General features: G+C 39.8%; 1 protein-coding gene across 5 annotated transcripts in view; it reads right to left on the bottom strand.

Annotated features, from left to right (window-relative positions):
• CA8 (carbonic anhydrase 8) overlaps positions 1-18,268 on the bottom strand; it is a 140,081-nt gene extending 121,813 nt beyond the window's left edge. For 4 of the 5 annotated variants that reach the window (XM_039868872.1, XM_039868873.1, XM_039868876.1 and 1 more), the window contains exons 1-3: positions 17,644-18,268; positions 16,274-16,465; positions 4,870-4,994 (exon numbers count right to left, since the gene is read on the bottom strand). In XM_039868872.1, the coding sequence (XP_039724806.1) occupies positions 4,870-4,994; positions 16,274-16,465; positions 17,644-17,749 (423 nt within the window). In that variant the 5' untranslated portion in view covers positions 17,750-18,268. The remainder of the gene's footprint in view (positions 1-4,869; positions 4,995-16,273; positions 16,466-17,643) is intronic. The other variant, XM_039868871.1, reaches the window with a different exon arrangement.
• Positions 18,269-19,794: the final 1,526 nt, after the last annotated feature.

The raw sequence follows: 19,794 nt of genomic DNA, 5'->3' as shown, positions 1-19,794 counted from the left end.
TTTCAGGGTACACAAAGCGATAGCTGCTCTTTAAATACAATATAAATAAAGATAAGAGTCTGCCCTACAATATGCTGTGCCTTTTTCTTGGTAATTCACCCTCAAATCATAAACTTTTATTTAGGTCCAAAGGGCAAGAAAGTCAGAACCACCACACATGATCTCCCGCTGGTCTGAGGGCAGAATCAGTGCCCACCCTGATACATCTATCATTCGTTTAGTGAAATGAGATAAACAGAAATAATATAGAGTTTTCTAAAAGTTATAACTATTCAATTTATAGGTCTGAGTTTATTCTCAGACTACATCCTTCCTACTTTAGCTTTTGAAGACCTTCTCTTTATAGAGCAATGGGGACAACAGAGAGTTAGTAACATTTTTATTTGAAAAAAATAAAACTTAGCCATTGTGTTGTTCTCCCCATCTCCTTTTTCTTTTTTTCTTTTTTTTTTTTTTTTTTTTTTACTGATCCAGCATAAAATCTAAATGCCTGGGAAGTACTTTCCCATAGATGGATAAAAGTAGCTATTCACATATAAAGATTAATCAAAATTTTCCAAGAGTTATACAGACCATAGAGTTAGGATACCTTGAAATAGCAAATAAGATGACAGTTACCACAGACAAAAGATGAAAACAGAACATATAGCCTGAAAGTTGAATGTGAGCCTAAATACCTAAAAGTTTTTCCATCAGTTAGATTTCTAACAAAAATTAATATGAATGAAATAAATAATTCTAGTGGTTTGGTGGATGCACAGAGCATACCAGTGTTAGCAAAATGGCAAAATTCATATAGCATTGAAAGTTGGACTTCGAGTGCTAAGACATCTGATGACATCCAGAGAAAATATGAAGCTTCCACAACCATCAGAGGACAAACGTACAGAAATTAATTTGATCAGATCTCAAATTTGTCTCAACAACCTTCTACTTATGTCTTGATTAAATATCACGATGCAAAATACTCACACCAAGGAAAATTATGTTTCAAGTAACAGGAAGAAAAATGTAGCACAATTTATTTTTCTTAATAAGAACTGTCATTTAAGCACAAGAACTCAGGTTTACAAGATTAAAGAGTGGCTAGAAATGTGTGTTTATGAAAACTAAAAATCTCAAGAAGGAAAAACAGAAATGGCATGTTTCATTCATCTTGCTTAACAAAGAGCTAGAGTTTAAATTTTGATACTACTAGTTTGTTACTAGTAGTATCAAAACATATTCAGGATTGTTTCTATAATTTTATTAAAATTATTTAGAATTCTATATTTATAATTTTAAAAAGCCAAGAAGGGAGGTTGATGAATTTCTTTTAAAAGCCATTCCTGTGTTACATGTAACAGACATGGTAATTATTTGTTTACAGTGTTTGTTTAATAAACTATCCATTTAAGTTTAAGCGAAATTAACAAAAAGAAGTATGTATACACATGTGATTTAGAGGTTAAACTTAGCCTTAAAATGTAAATGAAATATGAAAAGTGTCCTAAAAATATTTTTTAAATCATATACCCAAAGGGGTACCTGGTTCCCTCATACTCTGCTGTCCTGTTGGCCACAGCCTTGTGTTGTAGGTGGCCCTTGATGGCAGTTCAGGACCAGGGCACCAGTGGCAAGTTACTTACCTGTCTCCTTACTAGTCATCTCATTCCCTCTTAGACTGTTCTATGTGGAGTCCCTCTCTCCTCTCTTTTAGCACACCATGTGAACCCTCCCCTCCTTAAATCCTAGCCTCCTTTAAAACAAACAAACAACAACAACAACAACAAAAAAACACCTGACGGAGGTTCCTCAAAAAACTAAGAATTGATCTACCATATGATCCAGCAATCTCTCTACTGGGTATTTACCCCAAAGACTTAAAAAATCATATCCATAAAGATATTTGCACACTGATGTTCATAGCAGCATTATTCACAGTGGCCAGGACATGGAAGCAACCAAAGTGTCCTATGATAGATGATTAGCTAAAGAAGTTGTGGTACATATATACAATGGAATATTACTCAGCCATAAGAAGAGATGAAATACAGTCATTTGTGACAACATGGATGGAACTCAAGATAATCATGCTAAGCAAAATAAAGCAGACTGAATAAGTTGAAAATCACATGATATCACTTATATGTGGGATATAAACCTAAAAGCAACAAAGGAACAGGACAAACAAACAGAGACTCATGGACATGGACTATAGACTAGTGGTTACCAGAGGGTAGGGAGTGGGGGAGGAGAGGAGAGGTAGATGGGGCAAAGGGGGCCAAATATAGGGAGGTAGGAGGAGGGTGAAGTGGGTAAAGGGGATCAAACATATGGTAGCTGAAGGAAACTAGACTTTGGGTGGTAAACACACAATAGAATATACAGATGTTAAATTATAATGTACACCTGAAAATTATATAATTGTATTAACCAATGTTACTCCAATAAACTTAATTAAAAAAAAAAAAAAAAACATGTGGCTCGCAGATATCTATCTCTAATTCTGCATACTCTCAGCAGTTACGCACTCAATAAGGTATAGCCCTAAACAAACCTCGGATGACTGATATGAGAATTTTCTCTAGGTTTGGATCAGGGATAATCCGGGATAACACAGAATACAAATATTATTCATCACCTATTTTGGAAAAATTACAGTCAATAATTCCATGATGCTAAATATAAATACTTTTGCAGAAACAAATCCTCCCAACCAGAATTTAATCTTCACTCAAAACTAACCATTACCTGTGCCTAATGGCCCAGTGCAGTCACAATGCCACCAAGGAGCAGGCCAGTCTGAATATTTGGTCCAGAAATTCTATCCAACTGCAGAGCAAAGAGCACACACCACTGACTCATCTAAATTTATTAAACTTTCCCAAGTCTGTAAATTCTGTGTCACAAGCAAAGCCACTAAATTCTCATCCAGAAGTTGTTGCTTACCCAATTATTCCCATTTCCCCCAAAGTTTTTATTATTAGAAGACGTCTTTGAGGACAGGTGGAAACAAAATGATGAAGTGGCCTTTCAAACTCAAAGGGCAGGGCAGGGCGAAGGCCAACGGCTGGGTGTTTCCTACCCTCACCTCGCTCTCCACCAGCCGGTACATGTAACTGCTCTGGCTTGTTCTGTGTCCTCCCCGCTTTGTTGCATTCTGGTGTGACCTTTTCCTCTTCACATAGGGCAATCGCCAGAGGTGACACAGAGACAGGGTGGAATTTTTTTAAGGCAGTTAGAAGTGAGAGGGTGTCTGCAGGCTCTGAGAAAAAAAAGCCCCTATAAAAGTAACATCTGAAGATCTAACCTTCCCCATCGAGAAACGAATTTCTCTTATTGTCCTCATTATCACATACCTCACAGACTCTTCAACATACCGCGATAGTTTTTTCCCTTCTATCCTCAAAACACTTAATATTTCACTTCCGATATTTGTCTTTTTGAATGAAATGGATATCGTGAGCTCCCCAAGGAATTTTTTTAGATTATAATTAAAGTCATGTTGAGAAACACTTCCTCTAACTTCATTCTTTGAGGTATATATATCATTTATATAAGTTATGCAGTAGTGATCTCCAGATACAGAGGTGGGACTGGACGTGCATCCGACCATGAGCAGGTCCAGACTTAAGTACATGTGCAGTTGAGAACGACAGAGAAGGAAGACTGGCAACCCAGCATCCCCGAAAACACACTGTCACCTGCCACCGAACGGCTATTTCCTGGAGACAACTGCAGGTCCTTCTAGAAAGAAACATCAACAAGGCCGGGACCAACAGACATCTCCTCAATTTCACCGGCACAGACCGTCTCTGACATTCCTGGCACTGGGCTAAATAGTGCAAGTGAAAAGGAGAAGGAGAAGAAGCCATTTTCTTCAGGAGCTGCCTTAGTCAGCTTGGACTGAGTAACAAATTAGCAGAGACTAGATGGCTTAAACAATAAACATTTATTTCTTCATTCTAAAGGCTGGGAAGTCCAAGATCAAGGTGCCGGCAGATCTGGTGTCTACTGAGAGCCCCCTTTCTGGCTTGTAGTTGGCTGTCTTCTTGTTGTGTCTTCACATGGCAGAGAGCAAAGAAGCAAGCTTCCTCTGGACTCTTATAAGGGCACTAATTCCATTCGTGAAGGCTCCACCCTCCTGACCTCATCTAACCCTGATCACCGCCCAAAGGCCCACCTCCTAACACCATCACACTGGGGCGGGGTAGAGTTTCGACATATGGATTTGGAGAAGAAACAAACATTCAGTCCATAACGGAAGACACTCTAGACACTAAAGCTTACAATCCATGAGATGAGCAATCTACCAAGTACACTGGGAACACAGAGGAGGGAAAGATCTATTCTGCTTAGAAAAAGAGCACAGAGACAGTCCCAAGGAAGAAATGATATTTCGACTAGATACTGAAAAAAGAGCAAGAGTTGACTAAGGAGAGAATGCAGGAGGGACTCCTTTAACCAAAAGAATGACTCTCTAAAAATCTCTTCTCTCTAATTGCTTAGATTGTTGAGGTTTCTTCAGAAGTTATTTGTTTTCATATTATCACTGATTCAGAGCACCTACAAAAGTGACCTACTGAATTTGCAGAGGCAGCAGAATTTTTACAACAGCAATAATACTAGGATGAAACTTAATAGCTTTACTTAATAGATTACCATTATGGCCAAGAGCCCATGCGCATTCTCCAAGCCCCCTAAAGTCCCTGGGATGCTCCATTTGCTGCCCCAAGCTTACATTCATTAAGTACCTATTTTTTTTTAATGTAAATTGATAAAAATTCAAAAGCTATGCATCTACTTTTAAACAAAACCATTTTCAGTAAGTCGCTGAATACTTTACATGAACAGTAAGAGTTTTACGAGATGATTTGTTACTCTTACCTCCATGGGAAAAGCTTTGAAATTAACTGTGTGCTCAGAACCACGCTGATTTTCTCTTCCCCAGTGAAATCTGACTTCATACAGTTCAAACTCATGCCCTTGAGGCAATGGACCACCCGACAGAACTGAAAAAGAAAATAAACTCTATTTAATTACATCTCAAACGTACTCCTCAGCACAGCAATACAAACATTGGGAACATGTTTTGTCAAACACCTCTCCTCAGCCCTATAAATTAAATTCATATAGCCAAAATGAGAAATATATCAACTGTGAGATAAACTCAAATTATGTGGGTTGGAAATTCTTGCAGCGGCTATTCAGTGGCTATTGTAGAAGTTCAAACACTCGGAAATACTTGGTAATGATAAGTATATCATTTAACTTTAACTTTGTTAACTTTGGATGAAGAAACCAAACTCAGTAGCTATGTTCCCCGATATATAAACTTAGCACTGATCAGGAAACAAGACTATGGTTTGAGTCTCAGACTGACCACTAATTTGCTATTGACCTATCAATAAGTTAAACCTTCTTTACGGATCATCCGTTTGTACTAGTAGGCTTTCAATTTAGAAAATAGGGGTAGGCTAACAAAACTATACACAGAGACTTATTATTAAGTCAATCTGATTTTTCAACAATGAAATCACACTTAAAAAGCAACTTACCTGTGTCACATACAGTGCAAACAAAATAAAATTGTGATAAAATATTAACCACACTTAAAATATTAACATCAGTCCTACAGGGCTCTGTCTCTATTCCTCATTTCTGGATATAATCCAGAACTTTGTCTCAAACAAAGGCACTCCAAAGGAAAACAAAAATTAAATTTGAACAAGAACCTATCTTGAAGCAATAAAATACTTTCTTTAGTTAAATATTCCCTAATATCACATGGAAAAACTGTTCATTCTAAATGGTATCAGCTAAGAATTATGGGTTATTTTTTTCGTCAAGAAGCTGACAAAATTCGCCCCTTTCCCCCAGGAGTAGTCTCTCTCAAACCGATTAGCGTCCACACTTGGGATGTGGGAGAAGTAACAGTGCCCAAACTGCTCTGCTGAGGAATGGTTTTGATGTCCATCCTCATTCCAAAACTCAAAGGAGGAGAAAGCATTTTGGTGCAGCAATGTTTGTTTGGTTGGTTCTTCATCTGATACTTGTTCCAAAAAAGAATTTAAGGCTGCTTCTATCAAGGTACATATAAGAAAGGCAGAAGCATAAATTAGAAAGAAGAGAGAAGAGGGAGAAAAAAGACATGAAGAAAATAGATGGAGAAATGAGGCTACCACACAAACAAATGTCATGAAGTCCTTGTTCTACAAATCTGCTTCTAAGCTTTCTACCAGCTCAAAGAAGAAAAAGAGCATCAGTAGCAAATAGCAATTTTAATTTTTCAAGTGCATAAACCTCATCTCGAGGGTGGAAGGGGCGTGAGATACATGGCCTTTAGGAGACTATCTCTCACCATTTTAATGTTCTTCCTCATACTTGGTCTTATGTGAGTCTCACAACAAATCCGAGGGATTAGCATTATCATCCCCATTGACAAGGACAAAAATACAGCTGAAAGGGGTTAAGTGGGACCTGCCCTGGTCACCCAGCCCGCAAGTTCCAAGAGCCTGAAATTCCAATCTTCTGACCCATGCCCCAGCATGAGACAGGGATGGGGGAAAAACAAATTTCAGTGTCTGTGAGCATGAACTGAAAAAAATGAGTTCTCAGATAACAGAGAACAAACTGGTGACTGCCAGATGGGAGGTGGGTTGGGGACAGGGTGAAAAAGGGGAAGGGATGAAGAAGTACAAATTGGCAGTTACAAAATAGTTATGGGGATGTGAAGTACGGCATAGGGAATACAGTCGATAATATTGTAATTACTATGGATAGTGTCAGGTGGGTACTAGTCTAATCGGGGGATCACTGTGTAAATTATGTAAATGTCTAACCACTATGCTGTACGCCTGAAACTAATATAAAATATTGAATGTCAACTATAATTAAAAAATAATTTTTTAAAAAATGAGTTCCTTAAGCCTTAAATTTCTAAACCACAGTCCCTTCTTTGAGTCCTACAGCTCATCTTATTTCCCAGGAAAATAAAAAAAAAAAAAAATGTAAACCCATGGATCACAAAGGATTACAGAAATCTGGAACTGCAGTGCAGGCTCATGGAATATCTTCTTCAATAACCACCCATGCTGTTCATGGATGGAAGAAGGTAGGAAATGTTCTTTCAGCCAGAATGCCAGTTTCTGAATACCCTCAAAATTCGCTCCTTTGCCTTGGCTGTCCAAATTTGGTCTTGAGGAAAACTGGGGAGAAGGGTGGGAGTCTACCCATGGGGTCACCCACCTCTCAAATTAAAGAGGGAAAAGCTTCATGGAAGTCTCCTGCACCCCAAGCCTCATCACCAGAACCAGGAAACATACCCCTCCCCCCGCACTGGCAAGCACACCTGATGCGAGACCTCAGGGGGGATTCTGTAAGCCTCTGGTTTTACAAGAAGGTGAAAAACTGTCTTGAAGGAGGCTTAGCCCCACATTGCTAAGGAAAAAGAAAAAGGAGTATTGTGAAATAAAGTTCGTGTGAAATGGGAGGATTAAAAAAACCCTTCCCTGAAACCTCCTCATCCCATACACTTGGCACATAAACATATGCACGCCAGCATGAGAGCGCACACACGCGTACGTGTGCGCACACACACACACACATGCACAGTGTTTCTGAAACTGCTACAGAGCAATCTGCTGGTACTTTCTTATAAAAATAAATAATACAACTGATGACAACAGTGATTTCAGGGGACCAAAAGGAGACCCACATTTCAAAAATATACTCCTCACCTGTTCATTGCCCAATATTTCTTTAACAGTAATGAAGCCTTTAGTTTAAAACTTGGGCATATTTCTAGAGCATATTTTAAATGCCCTAGAAATTCAAACTCCACAGATCTATGTCTTGATGGAAAGAAGTTCAAGGCCCACAGGGATCCATTTAATCATCCTTTCAACAAGTATTTTTTGATCACCTACATTGTACCAGGCACTGTATTAAGTGCTTAGGACATGCTGATTTTTGACAAAACAGACAAAATCCATGGTCTTGTGGATCTTACATTCTATTAGGTTGAAAATGAGCAAAGAAGGGAAGCATTTTGCCCAAGCCTAGTCCCAGGGCGATGTGACAAAGAAGCAGTTTTTAGCCAGGAATCAGGCACTTTTCACTTTTGCTGCTGATGAATAATCTAAAATTAAACCAAATTAAAATCATATGGCTGTACAAAGCCATAAAAAAAATGACAAAATACTGAAGTCAGAATTTTATGAGGTGCCAGGTAAAAGCATTCCCTGTTCATCCCCCAAGAATAATTGTGTTTATAGACTAAAAACGAATGGTACTTCTGTTTTACCCATTTCACTACATCCTCTTAAGGCATTATTCTTCCTTTTTATAGCTTTTTGTTAAAATAAGGAAACCAAAAGGTATACACTTCTCCTACATTTACGATTATCAAATTTTGCTGAGTGATAGTTTGTCGCTATATGGCAGGTTTATTAGTTGTGATGTCATTAAGCTCGATAAAATTATAGTGAAACAACAGTGAAACTCGTATTGATGACATGCTGTATTTCCTTAGAATAATGAACTTGTGAAAAGAATATAAAATAAACTGATGTCATTGCTACTAGATCCATTTTCTTTAATGCTCTTTAACAGTCATGGCAATTATGCTTATGAGATGTAAAAAGAGACCCTTCTGCAAAATGTGAGAACCCCATAGAGACATGATATATATACATTTACCTAAATCTGTCTAAGCTTTTATAATCCTTTGCCAAAAACAAATTTGCCAGATTCGAAGGTTGTTAATCAAGGCTTAAGCTTATCCCCCTTCATTTGGTTTGAGTTCAACACACACATTTTAAGATGAACTCCATGCCTGGCCCTGTGCTGACCACTGAATAATACAAAGAAAGTATAGACTCGCTGCTGGCAAGGTATTCTCAGGGCTTAAGGAAGTGAATTTAATAGTTTAAATAAATTGCATCAGAAGAATACAAGGGTCAAGCCAAAACCAAGGTGCATCAGAAGGTCAGGGAACTTTCCGGAGGAGATCATAGCTAAGCAGAGCCTTGAAGAGTAAGCTAGGAGAAGTGAGAAAGTATATTCCAGCAGAGAGAAGAGGCTGAGAGGAGCTCAGCAGTATGAAACAGCTTGAGCATGTTCCAAGAAAATAAGGTCAGTGGTTACCAATGGCCAATGGTGGGCCTCAAGATGTGAGCATCAGGAGGGGACCTGCAGCCCATGCTTAGGGGCTGGAGTTCAGCACAGAGGGAATCGACAGCTTTAAAGCAGGAGACTAACATTTTTGCATTTTAAGATATTATCCGCATGTCTGCATGGACGGTGGGCCAGCAAAGGGCAATCTAGCCGGCTAGGAAGCCGCCATCAAAGCCCAGACAATGACGGCGAGGCGGGAGACAGCCTGCTGGGGCCACATCTCCATCAGGGAGGGAGATCAAAGCTGATGGTCCCTGGCGTGTCCCCTGAAGGATCCAAAGGCCCAAAGAGTTCATTCTCAGTAGGTTTAAAGATTTTATATCCTCAGTTTAACATTTAAGGAATCCCAAATTCATTCACGAAACATTCCAAAAATAGTATTAATTAGTTATTTTTTAACATCTTAAGTCTTAAAAGCAAAAATTAATGTTTTTATTGTCTTTCGCTTTTAACCTATAGCTTTCATAGTAAAGAATAAATATCGTCAACAATGTGGAGAGAAGGCCAATCAAGCTGGGTCTACACAAGCAAAATGAAACAGATTAAGGCACCTGTCCAGATAATTCAAATCCCCCAAAGTTAACTAGCACTAAATATAATCATTAAAAAATTTGACCTTGACATTTTATATAATCAATGCATAGTTTCTTCTTAAGTGAAAATAAGATATGTTTGGCTTCATCTTTAAATCAGCAAAATTGCTAGGAAGCACTATAAAATGTTGTCATTTCTTTAAAGTATGATTAATAATAATAAGCTAGTCTAAAATTGAGAACTATAAAAGACCCAGAAGTAAAATTTTCTAATTAAGGTTTCTATAATACGTTACAGTGAAGGGCACAAATGACCTATCTTGATTAGCAATTTCTCCTACACCGATGGCCCATTAAAAATGTCATTACCCTTAACACACTGCCTGTCGTCAGACAGAATGACATTCAATATATTGCGCAAGCTTGGGCAGTCACACACTTTTTCCCAACTGAAGTATCAAACCACTCAGGCAAGAAATCTATAATTATATTTTTACATTTAAGCTACTTTTTATGTCACTATAAGTATGTTCCATTTCAATTTGTCTGTATATACTAAATTGTTAAGATTCTTTTAGTACAGTGATTCATATGTCCCACAAAGAAATTAATGCTATATGTGGTAGCCTTAATAAAACTCTCTATACTCATAGAGACAGCAGGACCAACAGTCAAGTCAAGTCACACCTGGAATGCGAATCTGGCTCAACTCCGCGTTAGGAGGCACTCTGCCACCTCGAAATATGTTCAGAGCAGAGGGGAAAAACGGTGACAGGATCCAACACGCAGTCCAGGCATAGGGGCTCCACCCTAGCCCATCCCTCCTCTCCTCTGGTCCATGTAACCAATCACTGGAATTCCATAGGTGGCATCTCAGAAATCTCTCTCGTGTCCATCCCTTCCTTTCCATTGGCACTGCCAACATGATAGCTGCAGTTTGGGTTAATTGAGTCTCACGCACTAACCTTCAAACTGACCCCAATTTCTCCTAGATCTCATCTTATTCAGTGCTGCCAGGTTAATTTTCTTAAAGTAACATGCTAATTATGACTTTATCCTACAGAAATAAAAGATGATACTCTATACCCAGTTCTAGGTCCCTCATCAATTTGCTCCAACATACCCTCCCCATTATATTTTCTATCGACCTCATTTACCATGAATGAAACTTTTCTTCCAGATGTACTTAAGGCTGTGCCTTCTCTGTGTGCTCTCTGGCCTTCCCATAACCATGTCTTGTTTGCATACTGCTCTCTCTTCTCACACGTCCCAATCTCCCAGATCCAAATGCTATTCGCCCTTCAAGGATCACTGCAAATGTTACTTCCTCCACAAATCCTTTCCTAATAATTTCAAGCAAAAATATTCTCTCCCTGTAAACCTACCTTTCACAACCCACCCCTGTAACCGCCTTGAGGGCAGGCATGTGTGACTTATATCTACCTTATCCAAGGCATGGAATACCTTGCAGAGAGTTAAACAGACATTGCCAACTGCACCTTGTAGGCCGGAGGAACCCAGTGAGTGTGTGTGTGTGGTTCACAGGTCCACACCTTCAGCTTTTCCTGACATATTGAACATCTGGCAAACTAGGCTCGCTCTCTGCGGTTCGCTGGTTTCCCACGGTCCCCATCAGTCTCTATTGCCTCCCAACACTACAGACAGAGCAGGGGGTCAATAGCTATTTATAAGTTTTGCTCTCCTTGCGGTTCTCATTTGTAGAACTTTCCTGCCTCTCAGAGACAAGTGAGTTTGTAATTCCTGTAGTTAATGATCAATAAATAAGTATTAATGAAGGACTATCAGATGAGGAACAGGTGTAGGAAGTGATATATCCGAAAGGGAAAACAATTTCATGATATGACGATGGTAGTCAATATTCTAAAGGATGTCATATGACAGTATAAATTATGTTTGTTCTGGTTCTCAAAATAGAAACAATGAGGGAGATCACAAAACTTTTCCATCTTTGAAATTACTCAAAAGCAAAATGGATTTCCTCAGCGAGGAATGAATTTCTTTTCCTGAGCTGTTCAAGCTGTGAACGCCAGGCCACCTGCCGGAAGTTCCGAGATGGGAGGCTGGAATGGCTGCCCTCCAGGGCCCATTCCACTCAGGGAATCTACGACTTCAACCCCTTTCCTAAACTCATTTGCTGTCTTATCGTAAAACAGAACACCGAACAAAGCAGCAGACAGTCTGTTGAGTGGACTGCCTCTGGGGTGTATGCTGTACAAGAGAATAGGGTCAAGGAGGAAACCTTGAGAAATCCTATTATTTGAGGATGATGGAGAATGAAGACTTGACAAAGAAAAGAGACTCAAAACTAAGAACATCAGGAGGTCATGTGTCACAGAGACCAACGGGAGAGACTTTCCACAACTTCCACTGCAACTGCAGCAACATTTAAATATTTTAAGAATTTTAAAGTGTCCATTTGATTGTGGAATGAGAAGATCATCAATGACCTTGGTTTGGAAATTTCCAGGAGGGGCATGGGGGTAGAGGGCTCATGCTCAGGACATGCCTCAAATTGAAATTAAGGTAATTTATCCAGATGGGATTATATATAGGAACTATATTGTTAGGATTATGTTAAAAACTTTAATGTGGATAAGCATTTAAATTATGCTATGATTTTTATAACTCTTTTTGGTAATTCTTTATTATTGTTTACTATAGACAAAGCCAAAAAAAAAAAAAAGAAGAAGAAGAAGAAGAAAAAGAAGAAGAAAGAAAAAAACGAATTAGCTCAGGCCACCAACAGCCTCCATGAGGCCTGGCGTTTCAGTGGAGTGGTGTGTATGAAGTGAATTTCATTTCATTAAAAAAAAAAAAAAATTGTGCTTATTCTATGAATTTTTTTATTTAAAAGGCAGTATCCAAGAAAACTTCAATGTGTTTTACTAAGTGAAAGAAGTCAATTTGAAAAAGCTACATAATATATGATTCTACTCTATGACATTTTGGAAAAGGTAAAACTATGGAGACAGTAAAAAGATCAGTGACTGCCAGTGGCTGGGGGGAGAGAGGGATAAACAGGCAGAGCAAGAGGATTTTTAGGGCAGCGAAACTGCTCTGTATAACTGTGGATACATGTCCAAACTCACAGAATGTACAACAAATACCAAAAGTGAACCCCGAGGTAAACTACGCACTGTAGCTGAAGATGAGGTGTTAATACAGGTTCATCAACTGTAACAAGTGCCCCCCTCTGATTATACACCCCTGCCTGTGGTCAATAACCAGCTGCTTACAGCCAGTTGTGAGTCATCACCCACCCTTCCCCAGAGAAAGTGATAAAACCTGCAGACTCCTCAAACAACATGGCCAGTTTCTTACCCAATCACATTACTGTGACGTCCACCAGACCACAATTCCTGCCCATGTGCACAGAACTTCTAATCCACCTTTTAGACTCATTCCAAAATACAAAGAGCCAAAGATCACTAGATATTTGAGGAAAATCTCCAGTAATAAGAGAAGCCAAAACAAAAGGAAGGAACACAGAGTACATGCCGCAGAAAAAGAAAAAAAAAAAACAGTACAGAAAAGAATGGAGACAGATTCTGTTTTCATCAATAAATAATGGATGCTGTATTTTAAAAATTTAAAAAAAAATTCATAGAGCACAACTTTTTAGAAATTAAAGATACAAGAGCAGAAGTTAAAAGTTCAATAGAAAGTCTGAAAGATATGTTGAGGAAATCTACAGAAAGTAGAGGAAAAAGAAAACAAAAGTTACAGAAAGAAAAAAAGAAGCAAAAACAGAAAACTTACCAATGAAATAATATCAGAAAATTTCTGAGAAATTTCTGAGATATACTGGTTGAAAAGACCCACATAGTACCCGGCACAGAGAGTGAAAAAGGACCCACACCAAGAAATCTGGTTGTAAAATTTCAAAGCAATAGCAATAAAATGGAAATTATAAAAGCTTCCAGAGAGAGAAAAAGATCACATAAAAGGGTTGAAAAGCAGGATGGCACTAGATCTTTCGACTGCAACACTGGAGGCTAGAAGGTAATATAGTAACGACATCAGATATCGGCAGGAGAATACTTCCAGACTGGACTGCTTTGCCTAGGCAAACTCCAGTCAAGTGTGAGATGTATTAAAGACACTTGGAGACACACAAAGTATCCAAACATTCACCTTCACATGCCCTTTTTCTCGGGAAGTTACTGGTAGATGAATAAACCTAGAATGAAATAAACCTAGAAACTCCAGAAAAAAAGTATATACATATTATTCATGAAAGGAAAGAGAATTTAACCTCAGCCAGAAATAATAGTTACATAGTCATAATAATAAAAACACGGAGTATTAATTTAAATAAAAATTATAATTTGAGTATATAGGGACAAAAGGGGAGCAAAACCATGATAGGGGAGGGCAATAAGAGAACTGGCCTCATCTTCCATTGAGATCTTAAATATCAAAGCATGACAGTATAAACACATTAAGAAGTATGGAAGCGACAGCAGGAGAAACATCTGAGAGTTAAGGTGGTTGTCACCAGAGCACAAAGTTTTAGGTGGGAGGAGTGGGGTAGAACCCAAAGGCAAATTAAAAAACAGTTCTAGTCAACTATGTAAATTACGTTCGTATCCTATTTTGATAAAGATAAAACTTGAATTAAATAAGTGAATCACGGGGTGTTTGGATCTTGCAAGCTATTCCTTTGAGAAGCTTAAACATCCTAGAAAAAATAAATAAACTGGTGCATGGTATTTTTTGTTAATTCTTTTAAGTTTGGAGAAATAATAAAGAAGAAATTATTTATAGCGGCAGAAAGGAGATTGGGCATCTGAAGAAGCAAGTTCTCCCCAAGGAGACAAAATAAGGGGTCTAGAGCATGTGTACCTAAATTAGGCCTAGTCAGACAGACAGACTGACAGTCACAGACAGACAGACAAACAGGCAGGCAGCTCTTCCTCGGTGATCAGGGGTGGTGGATGGAGGAGAATCAATGGACAAAAAGCTGCATGAGGAAGAAACATACCTGTGGTTAGAGAACCGAGACAATGCTTGACAGTCTCTTTTGGGAGTGAAGTAGGAGGCCAGAGAAAATTGTGAATGTTTGAGAAGGTACCAGAAGAAAATGTTCACTTTAATTTGATCAAGTAAATTTGATCTTAGAGCAAGAATGGACACATGCTGTCTTAACTGACAGTGTTTGTACTCAGTTATTCCTCTACGCTCCCATAAAACTTTCTAACACTTACCTAAAGGATTGTTTTCACTAAACTATGAATCCTCAAGAACCGTCGTATCTATTTGTATACAACCAACACTGACTCCTCATGGTGCCTGACATGAAATGCATTTTTGTTGTATAGATATACAAATATTTTCTTTCCAGAAGCTAAAAAGCATGTCAACACACCAACACGCATATATTACCTTAAAATGTTTTTTCTATGCCAGAAGTTAGCATCCAATAATTTTGCTATATATTTTTTAAATAACATATAATGTCATATTACTGGTAACCCCCTCAAAAAAATTCTAATGTAAGGTCGAACTTAGATCTGAAGCTGTCTCTCTAAGCACATACAAAACCAAGAATCTGTTTGGGTGATGCCCATAGGTTGACTAAATGCAGACCAGCACGAAAGACTACGTGAACCGGTGACTGTCTCAAGGATTCTAAGTTAAAGCTCAGGAACATTCACAGTGAATCGAAAATCCACACTTGGTAATCAATATCTGTTGAGCCTAATAATAAACCTAAAGATTTCATGGTTTGAAATTTCAAACTTATTGATTCAAATAATTTGATCAGTTGGTCTCTGTTTATTAAGCACTCCCTAATATTTCAATTTACTCTAATTTTACATTCTAAGAAGGAAATAGTTATTATTCCCTATGCAAAGCATGATATTAGTGCTAATTTTTTTAAATTCTGCTTTCCTCTCCCCTACTTTTAAGCCAAAAACCAATTTCCTTGGTAATTACTCAATATCTTTTCCACAAAACATTTCAGATCCATCTCAAACAGGTTTGAGGGGAAGAAGGGGAGTTGAATGAATGAATGAATGAATGCAAATGCTTTGTTCGTCATTTAAATCTTTTGCTGAGTTTAGAAGATGTTTTTGATTGCTATTAGTTGAAATTCTTCTTGTCATAGTAATAGAGAAAGTGATTTTGAAAAGTCTATCTTGAATGCTAGCTTATGTCAATAAATCCTAATCTTCAGTTTTACAATGCAGTAAAACAGAATTATAATTATCTAAATGATTTAAGCTAATTAACAATTTAAGAAAAACTACAGATTGGTACACCTGTGTATACTTTTCCTCAAATTCCAAAAACGTTTAAGTTGACCAACTAAGATTGTTCCAGTAATATCATAATGTAGAACAATCGAACTGACATCTTCATAATTTCATCCTTTTATCCTTTCAAAAATGTGTCAGAAAATAATTCCTAAAAATGCATTTTAGAATGTACAAAGGTATTCTGACAACAGAGTTATGTTATTTCCACCTTTAAGGTCACACAAGCCAAATGAGAGTTCGATCGCTCCAAGATGACTTCTAGTTTATGAGAGCATGCAAAAGCACCTTCTAAAATACCTGATTTTGACTTCAGGATAACCTGAATGCTGTGTCCGTCGTTAGTGACTTCACAGTCCCGGCAGACCACGTAATTTGGTGAGAGGCGGACGTCCAGCAGGGAGGGGTCATATCTAGCTTCTCTGGAGTTCAGGTTAATGGGAGACTGATACTCCCCATTGGCATCAGGAAACACCAAGCCCCACTCGACACCTGAGGACAAAATGAAGCAAATTTAGAACAGGTGAAAAGAACAAAGTACAGTAAAATTTAACGTGTAAAAACTAGTTTATAGGCTACTTATGACTTGACTTTATGAAGGAGATTATGACTACTGTCTTTCTACAGATGAAACATGGTAAATGTGTGTGAATTTTTGCATTCATATTTTGAATGATCTAATATTACCAAATACCACAAACAAAAACCCGGACTAACAAAATATTCTGTTTGTATTTGTCCACATAGACGTAATAATTTATGACTAAAAAATTTAGGTCATCTTTAAGCGCTTAGAAAAAATAATAACATCACAAAAATTTCTTCTGCTCATCAGAGTTCAATTATCTGCAGTACTTAGGAAATATCTGTAACTCTCAACATGCTAGGTGAGAGCCAGAAACCAGAAATCTGATGCTAGTGAATAAACACCACTTATCAGAAAAGCAAGTACAGTATTCTGAAGTATGCACATGTGTATATATATATATATATATATATATATATACACATACATACATACACACACACACATTCATACATATATACTCTTTCCATATTTTTTATAATTAAAATTATAAAGTCTACTTTTTTTTCATAGATGTAACAAACATCAGCACCAGTGGTCAGCTCTGTTAAGAGACCTACATCTTTAGGAACGAATTGAGGAAACCAAACTTTTTAAAAAGTCAACCGCCTCCTCACCGAGCCCACTGATTCAGCCTGAAATCTAGGACATGTTTGGGAAGAGTTGAGCCTTGTTAGTCTCCTTCAGGAAAAGCGTAGAGACAGAAATGATTTCTCCCACCAGGGTTCTCACAGTGATCAAGAAACTAATAGTTTCACCAACACCGTATTCTCAAGGCGTTGCGTGAAACGTTACGCTGCTCCTCTTAGCTCGTGAGAAGACAGAAATGTCACAGCTCTCGGCTCGCTCTGCGGACTGAGGCAGGTGCCAACTGCTGCCCGGCAGGAAGGCCAGGCTGCCCCACGCGGACGCAGGCGGCGGTCCCGCCCGCTCTCCCTGCGGCTCCTCGTCCGGAACCGGCCCGGGGAGTGGGGAGGCGACAGAGCCCCACGTGGAAAGCGGGGCCGCAGAGGCGCTCGCAACGCGCGAGGGCAGCGAGGTGCTGAGCCCCGGGACCGCGGCCACCTGCGTGCGCGCGCGTTACCTTCCTCGTAGCCCCACTCCACACCCTCCTCCTCCTCCTCCTCCTCCTCGTCCTCCTCCTTCTCCGGGAAGGCGACGGAATCTTCGATGAAGCTCAGGTCAGCCATGGGAAGGCCGGGGGTCCTCTCTGCCTGCGCCCCTGCAGGGTGAGCGGGCTGGAGCGAGCGCGTGAGCGCGTGTGCGAGTGCGGGTGAGTGAGCGTGTGTGCAAGTGGGAGCGCGCGTGCGAGTCCGAGCGGGCGCGGGGCTCTCGGGCGCCCGGCGCGGGGAGCGCGTCCTGAGTCCCGGCGCAGCGCGGGAGAAGCTGCGGCACCGGGGGCGACGGCGGGCGCATTATAAACCCGGCCGGGGCGTGTCTGGCACGTGAGGATCCGCCCCCTCGGTTCGGTGGCCCGGGGACCCGGGGAAGGACACCAGCCAAAGGCCCTGGGACGACCGCGTGGAAACAACGGGAACAGCGGACACCCCGGCCCCTCTAGCCGGTCAGCTGCCCACCCTCCCGCGCTGCCTGCGGGGGCTCGGCCTCGCGCCCGCCCCCCGGAACCCCGCGCGTCACCCAGGCTCTGTCCTCAGGACTCCGGTGTGCAGGGCCCGGGCAGGCCTTCCACTCTATTCTCATCCTTACTCCAGGAAACAGCAAAAGAAAGAAAGGGGGTCGAGGAGGAGAGAGAGAGACTGCCCAGGGTAAGAGAAAAGAGAGGGCTGGGAGTCCCCCTAACACACTGAAGAGGGTTTCCCAGCTGCGAATCTTTCTTGCTGAGTATTCACTTTGAATTCGCCCTTGGAACACAATGGAAACGATTATGGAAACATTTCCAAGAAACTTGTAGTTCCTAAAAACATTTAAGAAAAGAAAATTTGTTTTAATCTAGCGAAGTAAATATACCTTAGGGAAAATTTTCCATGAAAAAAATTGAGTCGTGAAAGGCAGTAAAGAAAGCGTGTTTTGGTTTTAGTTTCAGACTCGGGGGTGCTGCTGCAGGCGCAGCTAGCAGTGTACACAGCTCCCAGTGGCCTAATGAAATCGTGTAAATAATGAAATGCACACATTGCGTAACAAACAGGAACTTTCCTGATCCAAAAAGGGCGCATTGTTACCTCTTAAACGTGCTTCCCAATGCAGTGCTAATGACTTGAGCCCCCTATTCCAACGCCCTTTAAAAGCTTTTGCCACTAACCCCTGAGCAGGTTAACGCCTGCTCATTTTTAGAAGATCTATGCATAATAAGCTCAGACTTGGACCTTCAGTAAAATTTGTTTTTATATGCTCTATGCACTCACTAAAATGTGTTACTAGTTTGAATAGTGGGTTTCTAAATCATACCATCCTTATGAACTCTTAATTCCTCATATAAGGATGGAGATGCTTATTTGGGGGATTTGAGGGTTCTCTGCCTGCTGAGTCCTTCCTTTTTTAAAAAAAGCCACTTCACAGACTGTTAAAAATTAGTCCATAAAATGGATTAGGACTGAAAGGTGGGGCAGGAAGCAGAGGATATCAATCTGCCACTTTCTAGAATGTTTAGCCAAATAGATGGAAACTATTGGTCAACTTTAGCTTTTAGGATAACCTGTGGATTCCATGTAATTCGAGTGATTTCTTTTTCTCCTTAACACGGACACCAGAAAGCCCACCACTCAGAGGACGGAGACACACCCTGAGGGACACGAAATCCGTGCTTCCCTCCCCGCCTCTGGGTGTTCTTCAGCGAACAGCCCCTCTCCTCTGCGCCTTACTGAGCCTGGGCGGAGGCCCCCAGAAGCAGCAGTCTATCCTAAAGCTATAGCTATAAAAATAATAGACACCACCCCAAATATAAATTATTTTTCACTGAAATTCTTCCAAAAGGAATATTTCACTTCTTTCTCCTTTCTTGAAAACTTTTTCACAGTCCTGAAATTTTTATTAAACTTTATTTTGAGAAGTATGTTCACACATTAATCGACTGCTGCAGCTAATGGACCCCATGGACAGTTCCATAATAAAATTATTCTGCCACCCTGAGCTCATCAGCGATGTTCAGTTGCCTCTGCCCCCAAATGTACACAGACGCTAATTCACAGCCATTCTGTGACCACCAACTGCACTTAAAGTTATCACATGAATTGTAGAGATGTTTACGAAACCAGAGGACATCAAAATCACCATGACA

Source organism: Pteropus medius, unplaced genomic scaffold (genome assembly GCF_902729225.1).
Source record: "Pteropus medius unplaced genomic scaffold, Ma_sr-lr_union100, whole genome shotgun sequence".
Lineage (NCBI taxonomy): Eukaryota > Metazoa > Chordata > Mammalia > Chiroptera > Pteropodidae > Pteropus > Pteropus medius.
This window is presented reverse-complemented; position numbering and strand designations above follow the sequence as displayed.